The 18,693-nt window shown below is 37.6% G+C and overlaps 1 protein-coding gene across 2 annotated transcripts in view; it reads left to right on the top strand.

Moving 5' to 3' along the window:
• The window catches only part of PTPRN2 (protein tyrosine phosphatase receptor type N2), a 1,272,212-nt gene that overhangs the window by 851,382 nt on the left and 402,137 nt on the right, over positions 1–18,693 (top strand). For both annotated transcript variants that reach the window (XM_077151559.1, XM_077151568.1), the window contains one exon: positions 16,486–16,550. In XM_077151559.1, coding sequence (XP_077007674.1) covers positions 16,486–16,550 — 65 coding nt within the window. The remainder of the gene's footprint in view (positions 1–16,485; positions 16,551–18,693) is intronic.

Genomic DNA, 18,693 nt, shown 5'->3' with positions numbered 1-18,693 from the left:
ACAAAAGGGGAAAAGAAGTGTAACAAATAAGGTATCAGTGGCTGAGAGATACTCAGGGTCAAGAGTCTACTCTGGAGGTCTCTCTTACACTCTTCAGTTAGACATTGCTGCACATCATAGCTTGCCAAACCCCAACCAAAACAATTAACAATTCCTGCCAATCCTAAGGAACACTTAGGGCATTATATAAGATTCTACAGAGATTCCATGCACTAGGGTAACTTTCCAGGAACCTACAACCTCCAGATGGGTCCCTGGACCAGAAATGCAAAGAGGCCAACCTCTCCAGAATATCAACTAGATGCATCCCCCATCCTATATTATTGACAGCCCATTCCAACATGAAGAAGTTAGAATGGGCATAGCCCAAATATCCCAAAAGAGTGGGATCAAAGGTGATGGTGGAGTTATACAGACAAGGTAGGATTTAATGAATGAGTATGATTGCTGAATCATTATGTTGATATTTCTTTTAGTCTCCAGTATCTTAAAGCAACTAGAAGTAAAACCTTTAATTTATGGAATTGCAACCCATAACAAACTCTGAAATCTGTTCTACAATTAATTGATGCAATGTGCTTTGAAATTTATTGCTTTTTTTGTATGTATGTTATTTTTCACAAGAAGAAAAAATCAATTGTGATGATAAATGCACAGCTATATGATATTATGAATCATTGATTGTACACTTTGCATGATTACATGGCATGTGAATATAATATATATCAATAAAAATTTTGAGAAATCATGAACAAGTAAGTTCTAACATGAGAAATTTAATATAATCCTACTCCATTAATAGATTGAAAGAGAAAATTCATTTATCCCAATACCTATAGATAAAAACATGTTTATTAATAATTATGCATAGTTATAGTTATTATTAGTTATTAATAATATAGTTATTGTTTTATCTATAGTTATTGTCTATAAATGTTTTATAGATAAAAACATTTGCTAAAATTTAATATTCATTCCTAATAAAATGCTTAGTAAGGCAGATCTATCTGCTTTTAACTTCATTTAAAAAAAAGCTATTTCTTTACAGGCAATTTTATTAACCCAAAAGAATATCCAGATAAATTAATAGAATTTAGAAAGGTTGCTTATATGAAATAATATTTTAAAACTTTGCATATCTATACTTAAGGAAAAAGTTAGAAACTGCAGTTAAAATATGATAATCATTTAAAATAGCATCAAAAAGTAAAGTATCCAGGAATAAATATTATTCAAAATTTGTAAGACCTTTATGGAGAAAATTATAAAACTTTCTAGAAAGATGTTAAAGAAGACCTAAATATAAATGAAGAGATTTTCATGTTCATGGATTGGGACTAAAAATGTTAACTCTCCCCAATAAATTTTTTAAAAAACACAACAGTTTTGTTTTTTTAGAAACTTGACAAGCTGCTTCTAAAATGTAAATTTAACTTCAAAGAGCCAAAAACAGCCTGAACAGTCCTAGTACAGTAAAGTAGGGAAGATTGTGTGGGTCTCTGCAAGAAAATATAACAGGACCCAGAACAGAGAGAGTTCACCAGGAGAACCTCACGTGAAACTTGTTTGATGAGAGTGTTGACATTGCAGACCGAAAGACTATGCTGGGGAAATTGGACGTCCAATTAGGAAAAAAATGAAATAATTCCTCCCTCTCATCAGATGCAAAATCAATTCCTGGATGTTTGACTTGCATGTGAAGAGCAAAACCTAAATCCTTTAAAAGAAAATATAGAATGATATCTTTATCATCTTGGAATAGGGAAGAATTTTTTAGACAAGCTACCAAAACTGCAAACCCTAAATAAAATGATAAATTTGACAGTATTAAAATTAAGAATTTTGAAAAGCCAAACCACAAACTGGCATGAGAATTAGCAACACACGTAATTGGCCAAGTATTAGCTTGCTGAATATAAAAAGAACCCTAACCAAGCAATAAGAAAAAATAAATAACCCAATGGAGAAATGGGCATAAAACAAAATTAAAAATTGTATAGGAGAAAAACTGAATTTTATTTGCTCATGTGAGAAAATGCTCAGTCATCAAAGACATTGTGCAAATTTAAAGCACCATGAAATGCAAATTTGCATCTACCAAATTGGTAAAAATGTTTGTCTGACAAAATTAAGTCTCAAAAAGTTTTGGTCAGGATGTGGAACAATGGAAACACTGAAAGACTGTTGACCGGAGCATCAATTGCCATCCCTTTGGGATGTTCGCTCGGACCATAAATTCCACTCTTGGATGTATATCCTAGAGAAAGTTGTCAACATGTACACGGAGACATGTACAAAATTGCTCAAAACATCACCATTTGAGATATGGAAGGAAAAACAAGAAACATCCCTGTTGCCATTGGATTGGACAATTAATGGAAAAATAAATCATATGGTACCATATTTATTAATATTACCAGACAGTAATAAAAATATATGAACCACAGCTACAGGCAGAACCAAGTCTGATTCTTAGATACATGAGGTTAAGTGAAAGAAACCCGTTACAGAAGAATGTATAAATAATAACATTATTATTTCATCTTCTTAAATTCAAAACCATCAAAGCCAAACAATATATTGCTTAAGGATATACACCAATGTGAAAAAGCAAAAAGCAAGGGAATCAGGCAGACCACAGTGGCTCAGCAGGCAAGAATGCTTGCCTGCCATGCCAGAGGACCCAGGTTTGATTCCCGGTACCTGCCCATGTAAAAAAAAAAAAAAAGCAAGGAAATAGTCAACTCAAAATTCGTGAAAGTTATTATGTTTGATAGAGAGAAAGGGGATAAACCGGGAAGGAGCTTGCAGAGAAAATAAAAATAATTTTAATGCTCTTTTTCTTTTTGAGAGTAGTGAGCATCATGGATGTTTGATGTCTTATTATTCTTTATAACCAACACATATTTTATAAATATTCTTTGGTATCTTCCTATTTAATCAAATATAATCAAAATATTGAAATTTTTGAAATGCTAAGTTACCCTCCCCCCCCCAAAAAAAAACTTCTGATTAGCAAGAGAAAATCATCAGGTGATTTTACGTTCAGTAAGGGAAATCCTTTCCAGGAGTCTGTGACATATATATTTAGTAAAACCATGCATATTATACATATGTAAACAAATATCCATTTATTTCATCTACCATAACATCTATGCTAATTTTTGCTAAGGAGAGTGAGACTTTGCATGTCATAGGTAGGAATGTGCATTGTTGCAGTGTTTTAAATATCTTAAGTGGCATCTCTTCAAATTGGAGATCAGTATGTAGATAAACAGCTTAATATTCAGATGCTTCTCAATGTGAGAATAACTGCCTGGAAGTCTGTATCCTGCCATTGACTAATGTCTGCCTTTTTGGTGGTCAGTTATCAAACCATGTTTGCAGAAACACAGGGACTCTTCCCATGTCCAGTCATCTTCATTGTATCACCTTTTCCTGGAATGGGCTCTTTCCAGTTTACTTTGCCCCAGTGCCTTTGGGGACTAGAATAAAAAAAAAAAACAGAGAGCTTGTTTCCTTCCAGGAGAATGTTGGTGAATAATCCATAGCCAGCAAACGAAGCTACAGGGGAACACCCGTCCCCCCTTCTCTTTTCCATCTCTTAGAATTAAGCTTTAAATGGTATATCTGGTTTGGGTAAATATTATCAAGAAAGCAGTTATGTTCCAGGGTTATTTTAATTCTTTCTGACAGTTAGCAAAATTAAATATCCAAACATTGTAGCAACATGCTACTTTTGGATGATTTGACATAAAGTGATTAACATCAAAATATTTCCTTGTGTTTTGTGTCGTTTACAGCGCAATAGATTACAACACATTACAGAAACGTGCCCTAACTGCTGGGCAAATAAAAAAAAATTATAAACATGTACCCTGCTTGCACGCGATCTTTTTGCTTGTGTTTTGACACAGGTAGTCATTGGTTTGCATTGCATACAAACAATTAGCTTCTGCAGTAGCCGTGTGCGGAATGTGAAACCTGATGTAGCCATGCATGGGAATGTATCTGTGTTTAGATGTGATTTTGAACCAAAGCTCATTGAGTACAGCCTCCATCAGAGGAGAATGTATGAGACTCCTAATAGGGAGTTATCTTTTTGGATTGCCATTTTGCTTAGAAAACTGGAATTGTGGGTGTTGACGTCATTTTCTAATATAAGTAAATAGCACTAATAATAGTTAATATACCAGTGCTAGTAGTATACACTGTTATATAATAGTAATATACCAATGCTATAGTAATGATACACCACTACTACTAAGGAATAAATTTATTTATTCATTCTGCAAGTCACTTACTCATTCCCTTAACAAATATTTATTGAGAACCTGCTTTGTGCCAGATTCTATCATAAGCGCATTGGGGTGATAGTACTAAACAAACCAAAGCCCTTGCCTTTGTTGAACTTACATTCTACCAAGGAAGATAAATAATAAAAAGTAAGTATGCATAATGTCAAATGATGATAAATGCTATGGAGAAAAATAAAGCAAGATTGGTGGGTAGGCAATACAGGACAATGGTGCTGTTTTCTCTTGGGTAGTAATAGAGTGACTTTTAAATAGAGATGGAGAGGAGGTGAGAGAGGTCGTGCAGGTATCCAAATATGAGTATTCCAAACAGCAAGCACAAAGGTCTTGAGAGGAGAGTGCTGGAGTATACAAGGGATAGCAAGGAGCCAGAGTGGCGGCAGCGGGGGCAAAAAAAGGTGATGTAGGGGTGACACCAAAGAGGTGGGGGGGGGGGGGCAGTTAGCGGCCCTCGTAGCTGTGGTAAGGACTTCAGTCTTGACCCGCAGTAAAATGGTAACTCCATGCAGGGCTTTGAGCTGATATTTGGTATGATCTTACCTACATTTTTAAAACTTTGCTCTGGCTGCTGTGCTGGCAATCAGGCCCACACCCAGCACTAGAGGGGCCCAATGCAAGAGTATAAATGAAGGCCCAGATAGTCTATTTCTGAATATTTTGAAGTTTATATGAAGCTAACAAACTGTTAAAAAAAATTTTCTTCATATCTTAAAAAATACTTTTTTCATAATGAAAAAAATTATTTAGGTGTACAGAAACCTATAGTTTTAGGTCTGAAAATCAGCCAAAATAAAAAAAAATAACTGAATTGAATTATTACCATGCATATTTTGAGTGTTCTGTTGATAGGCTGAGAGCGTTTAGATGAGTAATAAATTAAAGACATACATAATTCCTAAATTACTGTGTTATCGCTTCCCTCTGTTTCAGCAAAATCTCTAATTATATTATTTATGGAAGGTTGTTACAAAATCTATGTTCTTTAGATAGAAATGATTCAAACCATAATTGTATACAAAGTAGATAAAATATGAATGTATTTGATCAAAAATATAAACTGCATATACAATCGAGAATTGAAACTATTTTCTAATGTTATATTTCCTTAAAACATTCAGTTTAACTATAAAAATTATAAAACAAGATATGAAGCATATTTAATGTCAGTTTTAACTTAAAAGTATTGAAATAAATTTGTCTAGACGCACACATACAAAAATTTAAGAATAATATGAATCTTTTACTATTGGAAAATGTTTCTCTGTTACCATGTACAACTACTGCAGATACCATGCTAATTCATAAGTACTTACAGAACATGAATTAAAAAGCAAAGAAAAACAAGCAAGTGAACATTCAGCATTACGAAGGAATGACACTTCTTTATACGAGACTCTTTGACTTTCCTGCTATCTGAAAGGAAGGATCTGACAAGTTAATTAATTTGTCTTTTCTCCTACCTAAGTGCTTCCTCTGCTCAGATCCTCCCCTCACTCCAAAGCATACAAACCTTCATAGCGTGCAGAGTCAGACACATTTTTCTTTGAGAAAACAGAAGGCAAAAAGGTTAGACCCTTCCCTGGGACCTGAATGGTGTATGTTGTAAGGAATGGATGATTGTGGTCCTGAGTCCTGAAGTTCTGTAAGGCCCAGGGCAGGGCCCTGACCCAAATCTGAGGTGGCACTGTTGAAACAGACTACAGCAAGCAAGCACGGCCTCGGGGAGATCAGTTATTGCAAGTAGCCAGACTAGAATACATGGTGATTTGGACCAGGGTGGTGGTGGCAGAGAAACGTGGTCAGATATTGAAGGTAGAACCAATAGGATTTGCTGATTGGCTTGCATGTGGGATGGAAAAAGAGATAACTCAAAGGTGACTCCATGGTTTCTGGTCTGGGACATATAAGTTTGTGATGCTATTAAACAACCAAGTGGGGATGTCAAGTAAAAAACTGGAAAGTCTAGTCAAGAGTTCAGGGGGAAGGATTGAGATAGGGAAAAAAAATAAAAAGGCAGTAATCAGCATATGGATGCTATTTAAAGCTCTAGCTCTAATGCCCTGAAAATGAATGCAGGTGGAAAAGAGAAGAGGTCTGTAGAAACATGAGCCCTGAACATTCCAACATTTATAGGTGAAGATGACTGAGAAAGAATGGCAACTGAAGAAAACAGAAATGGAGAAACAATGGGGTTCAGAAGTCCAAGTAGAACGTGTGTTGCAAGGAATAGAGAGTCAGATGTCAAATGTCAAATGCTCCTAAGAAGCTGAGGACTGACTGTGAAATTTGTACTGATTAAGAAGATCCATCTCACTTTGACCTTATAATAACCCCATTTCACAGATGGAGAAACTGAGGTCTAGACAGATGAAATGATTTGCCTTAGGTAACACAGATAGTATGGGGCAGAGCTGAAATAGTAACCCAGTTGACTCTGAGCCTGTGTTCTCAACCATTTGGCAACAGTGCCCCCATCCACTGGTGCTCAGACTCGTCCTATACCCCATTTTAAAATGGCAGGCATGATCTTTTAAAGGTCACCTGAATTTTGTTTTGTTTCATGTTTAAAACCTCAGACCATGTAAAGTATGGAATCGGCTCAGATGCGAGGTAGAAAGAAAAAAAAAAAGTAGATTGCTTGTCACAGCAATCACAAACTGCTGCTTTGTGTTCTTTGTCCCCTTACCCCAGAGAATTTGTGGAAAGGATAAGCTGTCAGTCAGGTTCCAGAACTCGTCGGCAGGGCTAACGAGACGCAGGGCCCAGCACGGGATTCTGGGTGATTTGTGTTGCACTGGGATTAAAACGTAAGCGCTGACTGTTCAAATGCAATTAGCCAAATACCCAGAGAATTCCTGTAGTCTCTGCCCTCCAACTCATCTTGTTTGCCAAGGAACAGCATGTTTGACCCAAGATCCCCTTTTGAAGGAAAAGGGAATTACTGAACACAGGATTGGGAGAGATGAGGGGTGTTTTCATGATGGGGTATGCCCAAGCCCAGCCTCTGGGCAAATACCCATATCAAATAAATGAAACACGCAAAAGAACCCAGTGCAAACTGATTTGCCTAAAACATTATTCTTCTAAGTTGTAGTCCGAAGACATTACCCCTACGTTATGCAGGGACCTCGTGAACAGAAGGGTCTCTACAGAGAAAAGTTTTTAATTTTGCTTATGGTGGAAATATATATCTGATGCAGATTTCTGCTCCCTTGAATAATAGTTGCTTTAGCTCTGCCAGGACCCAACTCCATTTTGTAGCATGCAGTGACCTTTGCTAAAGGAAATAAATGATGCTGTCCAGAAAGTGAATCAGGTTTGCCTCAGGTTATGGGCCCAGGCGCAGCGACAACCTCTGCCTCTCACCACTCAGCCTGGCTCCCTCTCCTCGTGCTTTCTAATAGAGCAAAGCCATTAAGTTGTCCCCATTGTAATTTAGATCACAGAAGAGACTTCTCCACATTCTTTCAGGTTAAAATAACGGGTATAAAGAGAGTAGGCAAAATTATTCCACTGTAGCTACGTGCTTAATTATATGGAATGCTGCATAAATTGTCAAGTGCAAAGAATTATTCTGATAAATTAAAATACTAATTAAATAGGCTATTGCAGAATTTTGAGGACATTATAGGGTTCCGCTTCTTCAGGTAATTTGCATATCCTTCATCTAGTGAATTTAATTTTAAAGGACTTCTTTTTTGTGTTTGGAAACCCTTTTTGTCTCCCATGAAGATAAAAATGGGCTTTATACATTGTTCTTTGCCTTTATTAAAGCAGCTTCTCTTAGTATTTCTTCACTTTGAGGTCTGTTGGCCCTCTGTCACAAATGCCAATTCAGAAAATCCAAAACTTAGAAAAAAATAACTCAGAACTGAAATTTGACTAAATATCTGACTGAAGCAAGGCTTTTTTTTTTTCTTTTCAAAATACTTCAACAAAGATTTAAAAAAATGTTGGTGTTATCATGGGGTTCATAGAAAGGAATGACTTTATGCTGAGCACAACCAGACATTTATCCTGGACTTAAATATTGTTTTCAGAGGAAGAATAGGTATGATTCTCTGGTTAGAGACTCACGAGGAAAGAAGTTCCCATAAAATGTGATGCTGAATACCTGATGTAGATATTATAGTCTGTATGAGGTATGTAACACATAGTGTAATACATTTATGTTACAAATAATTGCATTACAAAAAAAGAAATACATAAGAAGTAATCTTTATGGGTGTTTAGAGAAGTCTCTGAGGAAATATTTTAAAATAATAAATGGGTAAGGATAATGTTAGGGGGCAGGCCACGGTGGCTCAGCAGGCAGAGTTCTCGCCTGACATGCTGGAGACCCGGCTCCAATTCCTGGTGCCTACCCATGCAAAACAAAAACAAACAAAAGAATAATGTTGGAAGGGACATCCAGAGTAGTCTGAGACATATAAATAAAAAAATGCTGAGGACTACAGAATAGGCATTGTTTTTCTTTTAGGTCCATTTAAATTAATAAAAGAGGGGCTCTGCTGTTTAAGATAAGCTGCGTAACATTTAATATGCTGGAAAAAATAATAATAAAAGAGCATGACTTCTTTTTTTTTTTTTTTTTTTGTCATTTCCACCAAAGAGAAATTTTGAAGTTCAAAAATGAAACACAGCAGACATTGTGAGAAAGGAATTGAAGCCCAAGATTGATAATAAGGTCACAAAAGAGCACAAAGCCACTTTAAATCAGTTTAAGTCCCATATATATTGCATTATTCCAGAGTGCCGAAGGAACTTGCAGATGTGATTGAAAAAACTCTATCACTAATCTCCAAAGAGATTTCTCTAGAGAAGAACTAAAAAACAAGGGATTCAGGAGTCTGGGTTTTCTCCTTTTTGAGAATTCCCACTTTCCTGGCACCACTGGCTTTCAAGATTATAATGGAGTTTCTTCAGTGACTTGAAGTAAGCTAATGAGTTTGATGTTGCTACTGAACAAAATTCTAGAATGAATTATTAAACAGTGTGTAAAACCTTAGCAAGGAAGTGCTGACCGCCAGGAGCCAGCGTGCTTCTCTGTGAAGCAGTCATGCCAAACTATATGTCCTTTTGTGAGACTTACCCCGATGGTATCTGAGGGGAATTCTGTGATTATGACATGCCTTGATCTAATGAAGACCTTCAGTTGCTCATGATATCCTTGTGCAAACTGTGAAGAAATGTGGACACGATGATATGTCGTTGGGGATTCACCACTTGTTGAGCATCCATAGCTAAATATCATGAACATGTGAGTTAATAATTCTGAACGAAGGTAACTAGCTATTTACAGGTACTGTTCCTGAGGATGTCCCATCCTTAAAGTCTTTCTTATGGGACGGTGAAGAATCTGCAGGATCTAAGGATTTCTACTGGAACTCAAGAGGGGCCAGAAAATGCACAGGGAAAAATCAAAGCCAAGCCCTTATTTCCTGACTTAGGTTAAAGGATGAATTAAGTTTGAGGCTTAATGCCATTTCACACAGTGAGAGCCTGGAGTATAATGGCACACCAGCTCAGTCTGAGCTGTTACACTTGCCAACAGATAATGTACTCCAAAATGACTTTAGTAGTAAACAGAGTCCAAACCCTGGGAGATGTTTATTTTCCTGATGCTGGCCAGATGATATCTGGAATAACATGCTTTTGTCTGGTCACCCATCTTTCCAATGAATTTTGAGCAAACTAGAGAAATACGTACCCAGGATGAATCCCTCTTAATCACTTTCCATTGCATCACCTGCTTATTTTCTTCCCAGCCCTTACACAAACAGGCATGGTCATTCTCATATCTCTCCCATTAGAATGTCAGCTCAGTGGAGGCTCAGACCCTGCTTGTTTTATCCATTGCCATATCCCCAGGCCCTAGCACAGTGCCTGGCATTTGGAATGCACTGAATGAATGAATGAATGAATGAGTGAGTGAAGAGAGGGAGAGAGGGAGGGAGAAAAGGAAGGAAGGGAGAATAGAAGTAAGAAGCCTAAGTCTGGCTAATGCTAAAAAACTAGCAGGTGGTAAGAGATAAGAACAAGTTTTATTAAACTGTAGATTACTAAACCCCTGGCTCTGGGGCCAGGAAACAATTTTTTACAAAGTTCTCTCAAGTTGATGCGTCTTTTGGGGAGTAGTGGAAGGAATAGAAAGTCTATCCTGAAGAAAAGAAATCTTTAAGGTAATAGATGAGTGATCTTTACATATGTGAAGAACTGTCCTGTAGAAGGGGAAATGACCCTGATCTGTATTGCTTGGAAGTTGTAAATAGACAGCTGAATTTGAAAGTTAGCAGCTGAGACCCACTGATTCAGTTAGATGCATAGGTTTTCATAATTTGAATTCTCTAACAAAGTCATGAAGGGATGTTCTAGCTGATCTTTAGCCTCGGAAATACAAACAGAAGCATATATCAGTAAATGAATAACATTAGAGAGCAGAGATTATTGACATTTAAAAGCCATGAGTAATGGACTGCATCTTCTTAGGATTTAACACTGGTCTGGCTACAGTACTGCTGCAATAAAACAATCATGGTGACAACCTGGCCCTTGTAGTGAGCATTTGCCAAGTGTCAAGCACTGGACTATGCCCTGAACACATGGCGTCTCATGTAATCTTCACAACTTATAAAGTGAGTATTGTAATTCACCTTTTTCATAAGGGGAAACTGAGGCACGCGGAGAAAGTAACATGACCTCAAAGCTAGTAAGCCATGGTATCATTACTCATCTGCAAGTAATTCCAACTCAAAATACCTTACTTTTAGCCACTGTTATAAACTCTCCCTCTCCAAGAGTGAAGAAGAAGAATGATCAATTGAAATTTATTTAAAAACTACTAATTTAGTGCTTAGATTGCCTGTACTCCATCTCCTCTTTTAAGGAAAATTGTGGGGGCACATTTGGATTTTACATAGGACTTTGGAGCACGAAATGGGAAAATGCTGGTGGGACAAAAGAGGTACCCTAGCCTATCCATGCAAAGTTTTGGAAAACAGCAGCTATGTTTGAATTTTCTATTGTTCTAAAGAGTGGAAACAAATAGGTAATCAACAATACAAATAATATGAGAACTGCAAGGGACTCCAGAAAGCACATAGAGCCCCTCGCTTGTCCCACAAAGGCAGGCAATCCAGAGTGTGAAACAGAGGACAGCAGGAAGATTTAGAAATGTGCTGAATTGATCACTATGGAGCACTAAGAAGAAGGAATCACCATAACCATGGACCACGTGGACATGGCAGAACAGAAAATCTTATGTGCTGCAGAGAAGAGCGCTGCACCTTCTCACACGCACACACACCCCCTTTATAACACACATAGGAAAAGGAAATTAGAGGCTTGAAACAAGTTACTGGGTGGCTTAATCAGGGGCTCACCCTCTCCCCTGGTCTCATCAACAACACCCCCCTCCCCCCAGCAGCACTATTGCATTTCCTGGGGCTCTTTCCTGCCTTAGCAGAGTTATTCCACCTTGCTCCAGGACTTTCTGGAAGATTTGGTTTTTAAACCACTGGTGCTTTTCTAATTTTTTTTTTTTTTTTTTGCATGGGCAGGCACCAGGAATCAAACCCAGGTCTCCGGCATGGCAGGCGACTTTCTTTCTTTTTTTTTTTTTTTCGCTGTTTGTTTGTTTTGTTTTTCGACATATAATTCCCTAGAGTGCTTCATTCAGGTTTTAACAACAAACCTTTTAAAATTGAGTCGTCATTTCTTTCCCTCAGCCCATGCTCTTCAGAGCAAGATCCTCAAAACTCACTGTTTCCCAACTAGGTGCATATAAAAGGAAATTGATGCTCTGAGCAGAAGTTCAGCCCAGAGATGTCCCTAAGTCATAATTAATCATTGGCCTTAATAATTTGTAAAGGAAATGTAAATCATAATGGTCAAGATCTCAGATTCTAGAGAGAGAGGTCTGCATCTGACTTTCAGCTGTCATTTTCTGTGTTTCCTCAGTTTCTCCATTTCCAAAATGAAGATCATAGTACCTAAATTGCAGGGTTGTTCTAAGGATTAAATAAGATGAACCAAAAAGAGCTTTACTCAGTGCCTGGCATGGAGCGACTATTTAATAGTTGCCAGCTATTATCGGTTTTTTTAGTTTAATTTATTAATTGGGTTTCATCCTGAAATTTAGTCTTGGATTAGTTTGAGATTGGTGAACCAGTTCCTTGTACTTATTTAAAAGCCTTGATTAGTTGAAATATAACACTGATTTATATGGCTTAAGTTGCTTGGCTCCGTTGTTTGTGGTTTTGAGCTGACTAAATGAAAGCAAAGGTCATGGTATTTAGAGGGACTCAGAGCTGCTGGAGAGTCATGTTGGCCAGTGCTGTTGGAGTCTGCATTTGTTTATTGAAAGAGGAATGTAAGCATTTATTAAACACCAAAGCACCGTGCTAGACCCTGGAAAAACAAGGATCAGCTTGGGAAACAGATACATTAAGAACTAAACAATATAAAACCATATTTCACTGACACTGAGACCATTATTTTATGGATCACTAAAAAAAGGAAAAACACTGCCAATCAAACCATAGCATAACGTTTTCTAATTGTTTAGAAGCATTTTGTATTTATCAAATGAACTCTTTTAGACATTTGTCAGAAATCACTCTTGTGCATACGTCGAAGGGAAAGTTAAGGAATCCCTAAAGCACTTGCACATTCAGAGTCCAGCTCCTCCGAGTCACCTTCCAACCCGACATGTTTTCTTCCACCGTGCCTCCAGGGGGCCAGCCAGAGCGCCGGTGACACAGCGCTTCTTAAAAGAGGGCTTTGCTCTGCAAAGGTACAGAATTGCCTTCTGGGCAGTTGTCTTCCAGATAGCTGATATCCATTCTGGAGGTTTCAGTACCAGTGCTTCCCTGATTTTATGAGAAGGTGCCTACAGAAGATTAGAAACAAGGAGTCATATTCCTTCCTCACACAGCCTTTCAAAAGATGAATGCATAATACAGCTTTCACAATGGGACTGTATAAGTGTGTCTGATGCTCCTTTTATCTATAGTAGTCACAGATGAGTAAAAACATATGGATTAAAGATAAATAAATAATAGGGGAACAAATGTTAAAATAAATTGAGTAGATTGAAATGCTAGTGAACAAAGAAAGAGAGTGGTAAGGGGTATAGAAAAAATATATAGGGTAACAAAGGTTAAACTATATTGAGTAGGTGGAAATATTAGTGGTCAATGAGAGGGAGGGATAAGGGGTATGGTGTGTATGAATTTTTTCTTTTTCTTTTTCTCTCTTTTTCTGGAGTCTAAAAAATGATCATGGTGACGAATATACTACTATGTGATGATATTGTGAGCCGTTGATTATACAGCATGCATAGAACATTTGTATGTTAAGAATGTTCATGTTTGTATGTTGTTTCTGTTTAATAATAAAAAATAAATAAATAATAGCCTTTCAAAGTCCAGCTGCCTGAAATCACCATGGGGGGCCGAAGCTGTCCAGAAACGTGGGCGAGAATAACAACCATGTTTGCACATGGTGCAATGGCTTTAAGACGCTTGGTTTTAGACATGTTAAAAGGTTTTTAAAAACATGGATGCTGGAATCAAGGAACTATCACATTTTATGGCCTAAACTTTAGATATAAACAAAGTACCATGCAGGTGTATGCTGGAGTCATTCTTTACCAGTTGACTGCAGCTGATTTTTACTTTTTCAGGAATTCTATGAGCCCATGATTAAGCACAGCCATTATTAAAGATTAAATAACATAAACCTACAGTTAAATAAGTTCATTAAAAATGAAGATTCGCCTGCCAGGTGGGAGACCCAGGTTCGAATCCCAGCACCACCAAAAAACAAACAAACAAAAAACCAAAGATAATACATAGTCACTATTCTCTAATGATTTTACTATGTTTTAGTCCTTTCTGGGCTCCGTTTCCGTCTGGTGGACAGGTACCACTGCCCCTCCTTCCCAACCCCACTGAGTAGCTTCACATGAGTAGCTGGAAATTGATCATGGTGGGAAGATTTACACAATGGAAATTGGCAAATGCTATGACATTGGGCTTTGGGAGGAGAGAGTGTCAAGATGCGTACTGCACGTGCTCACCATTGACCATGGGATACACAAAGGCATGGCAGATTTCACTGAGTATGGTAACAACAGAGAGGTGCTGGGAAGGATTCCTAGCAGGTGTGGCACTTGATCGGATTTTTACCAAGCTGAGAAGCTTAGCAGTGCATTTCTGGCAGGGGAAAGAGCCTGCCTAGAACTATTAAGCCAAGTTCCCCTGGGGGGAGAACAGCTTGGGATGGCTGGGGACAGGCATGTGCTGAAGAGCTGTGAAAGCTTGTCTACAAAGCCTGAATTTCATCCTGCCATCAGGTAGAGCCAGGGAAGATGTTTAGCTAAAGAATGGTCACAAGTAACCTGACTTCTCATAAGATCCCTTTTCACCGTGTGGAAAAACGGATGGATGAGAGCAGCAAGCCATGGCCTGTGGGTCAAATCTGGTCTACTGTCTGTGTTTGTAAATAAAGTTTTATTGGAACCAACCACAGCCATTCATTTAAGTACTGCCTCTGGCTGCTTTTGCACTACAAGGGCAGAGTTGAGTAGCTACAACACAAATTGCTTGACTTGCAAAGCCTGAAACATATGCTCGCTGGCCCTCTGCAGGAAAGCGTGCCAGCCCCTGGATGAGAGTATTCTGCTTTACTGTTGGTCAGGCTAATTTGTTTTTCCTCCCTGAGAATGAAATCTGTTCCTTATCTGTAACAATAGGTGGAGTTTTTTGTTTTTTTTAAATTCCATTTTATGAGCTTTCTGTTTCTAAGCCTATTTAAAAGGGTTCACTAACTATTATCCCAAAAAGTAGCTTGCCCTTCAGTAAAATGTTCCCTTTGTTAGCAGGAGAACATTAAAACTGATTGCTTCATACTCTATCTTTTAAAAAACTATTCTCTTACCATTCAGTGTTTACATGTCATGCCTGCCCCGTCTCCCTCTCTCCCCTCTGCTGCTCTCCTTAAGATGGTACTTTCCCATCTTAAAGTACCTTAAAGAACTTTTGCTTTAACCCACATTGTTTGATGTCTGTCTCATTCTTTCTGTGCAGTGGGTAATTATCTATATGGAAAAAATAATGTTCGTTTGTTCAAAGGGAAAAACTTTCTATAAGACAATGAAAAAGCCCTAAAGGTGGGGAAAGCAGGCTATTACAGGATCTCATTTGTATCACTCTAAAAGATGTAATTTCATTACCCAAGATTAACGTAGATGTATTACAATAAGAGGTGAAAGTAATTGCTATTTTCTTGCTATCTCATTCTGTATTAATCACAATTGCAATGCGCTCTTCATTCACGGGGTTTGCAATAAAATTCTATTTTTTCTGGTTTCGGTTTCCAAAGTGACAGGGGCTTTATCCAAAAGAATATTTCTATAGAACCATAAGCCAAGGTCAATTGCTTTGTGACACAACTTCCTTAGGATGAAGTGGGGGCAGGTGGGTTTTCAGTGTAAGCATTAGAATGACGGACTTTTCATTTACACCTGCTAATTGTTTCCAAAGCTCATTTCTTTGGGTATGATATTAAGTGTATTTCATTCCCTGAAAGTCTTCCTAATTCTAACTCAGGAACAAGCTAGGATGAGACTTTATTTAAGTTCAATTATTAAAGAATTTTTCTTGTAGAGGCTTGAATAAAAGTGAATAAAGTAGTTCACAGCATTAATGAAATTAATTCATACATTCAGTTTTCCCTTCCAGTGAGTGGTCTTATCAACACATGTTAATAATTATATAATTAATAATAACATAATTATATATAATATATATCATTTATAACATAATTATATAATTATATAATTAATAACCATTACATCATCTTAAAATAAGACTTTATAGTCTCCTTAAGTCTATGAATTTTATATCATCACATTATTTTATAGATAAAGCTGAAGGGACATAGTAGTGACTTGCCCAAAGTCAATCAGCTCACAAGTGGAAAATCTGAGCCTCATACTCAGGTTTTCCGACTAACCCTATGCTTGTTCAGCCACAACACTATTGTTAAATTAGGCAATATGAGCAGTAATTTAATTAATTTTTCAATAGCGGAAAATGCTTAGATGTGTCTTGAGAACTGTTAACTTTCTAAGCTGACTCATGTACTTCTTCATTTTTCCTAATAGTTGACAACAAAGACAAGCTTGAAAGAACTTCTGAACTGAAAATTCTTCAAACTGGAATTGGGTCGGTAAGTAACACAAGGGGGGGAGGTGCCATTTAAAGTCTGATGGACAGCATTTGTCTTGTCTTTTTTGTGAAAGCCTCATGATCAGTTGTGCTACAAGGACTTATAAGTAATATTCAACTAGCATCATATTGAAGTATGGGAAGACCAATTGATTGGTGCAAAACCAGTCCATCCTCTCATTGGTCAAAACAGATTAACTGTTGCCTGGCTAATTTGCCACAATTTAAGGTTGCTTTTGAAATCATAATTTGGTGTCTCACCAAGCAAAAGCAGCCATTGATAAGAAAAACTACAGAAAATGTTCTTCTTTCTTCAGATGTTTCAAAATTGCAAAATTTTTAAAGCACAGACCAATAGAAATTATTCTTACCTCTAGGGATTCAGGGTGGCATACTTTTATCATCCTTATTAAATACATATATTTGGGTAAAGGCCATGTAAAAGAATGAATCCTCCATAATATAATTTAAAACACCGGTCATGTCCAAACATTGTTTTGTTGGTATCAAAAAGAGATACTTGACCAAACACTCCATCAGTAATTAAAACTGATGATACTCTTCTCAGAACCTTGAATAACTGATGACTGCTTTCCCAGTCTCATGATAATTTAATGAATTGTACACAGAACAATCGACGTGATTCTCTTGTGAGTGGTATGTTGCCACTCATAAGTCAGCGTGGACCAAAACCAATCTGTACTATCACGTTTGAAATTTTAGATTTCACAGCACTCACCATTAAAGATAATTAACTATTAAGGAGCAGTTTATTTATGAGTGTTCCCTGCTACACCGCAGAGATGTGCTTTGCTTAGCCACTTAAAGATTAGCTGGCTTTCTTTGGGGAAATCTCCTATTCACCAGTCATGAGCCTTGGACTCTTGAAATAAGAACTTGTTTAATTGGTTGCTCTTCCCAAACAAAGGCTCTTGTGCTTACAAAGTAGTACATGCTTAAGAACAGCTTTATAAAGTGCACTGTACCTTGAAAATATTCCTTTTTCAGTTAAATGACGGGCAGAGTACAGGAGAGAACTGAAACAAATGACTGATAAAAAAAAAAACTTTTCAAAAAAATGCTTGAAGGGCCCTGACAGATACTATTGTTTTTGCTGTTTTCTCAATGCATTTCTAGCTTAGGCTGGATTAATGAGGCATTTGACAGCTGACAACATCCTGGTCTTTCCCCCTCCTCTGTAATGTGCTATACCTTTAGCAGCCAGTGAAGGGTGAGGAAGAAGCCAAGAATCTGTGGGGCTCCAAAGAACTGTCTGTATCCCATAGAAGGTACCGTGACCAATGACAGAAAGGACCAAAATGGTTTGACAGGATAAACTGAGAAGTGAGAGACTTTGATTCACCTGCCTCTCTCTTGGGTGTAGTAGGAGGTATAAAATCCCCCTTGCTCTTCCTTTCACTACTTAACTTCAGCCAACAAGATAGGGTTTTAGTAAGAGTCCTTCCTGCAGGAAGAATAATGGTTCTATAATAACCCATTTTTTTCCGGTGATTGAGAAGCAAATCCAGATCAATTCAGATTAAGATCATCCATTTAACCCAATCAAAGAAAGCTCTGACTCTGTGAATCCCTTCCTTTGCTATGTAATATATAATATTTAGGCCACATCAGCAGTTGGCTATAGAGAAATGGGAAGTGTTCTGTGGAAGTGAAGTAAGTTCAGCCCTGGATAAGAAGTGGGAAGGAAGGACTAGTGTGGGTGAAGGAGTGGGACTCCAAATTGTAATGGGTTTTGTTTGGGTGGCTCACGTGGTGCCTGGTACTCAGGGGCTGTCTTCCTAATTGAAGCATGGACTCCTCCTATTTCAATACACTATTTCAGGAAAGAGTTAGTAGGTGGTGGTGAGATCCGGCCAGCTGACCAACTAGTTCTAGTTAAGCTTGGCTCTCACGTATACCTTGCTGAACTTTATTTCTTAGACTTCAGAAGATCAAAGACTATTATCAGTAAAACCTGAGCCTGAGGGATAGTGCCTCCACTATGACCTCTTTGCGAAGAAGCTGCTCATTTTCTCAAACTGGGAGGACCATGAGGGATGGGACATTGTGACTTCATTCTTTTAGCTCTTCCATTTTGGCCTGGTCAAACTATGCTCACAATTAAAAATGTATCCCTTCAGACC

The sequence above is a fragment of the Tamandua tetradactyla genome, chromosome 1 (assembly GCF_023851605.1).
Source record: "Tamandua tetradactyla isolate mTamTet1 chromosome 1, mTamTet1.pri, whole genome shotgun sequence".
Lineage (NCBI taxonomy): Eukaryota > Metazoa > Chordata > Mammalia > Pilosa > Myrmecophagidae > Tamandua > Tamandua tetradactyla.
This window is presented reverse-complemented; position numbering and strand designations above follow the sequence as displayed.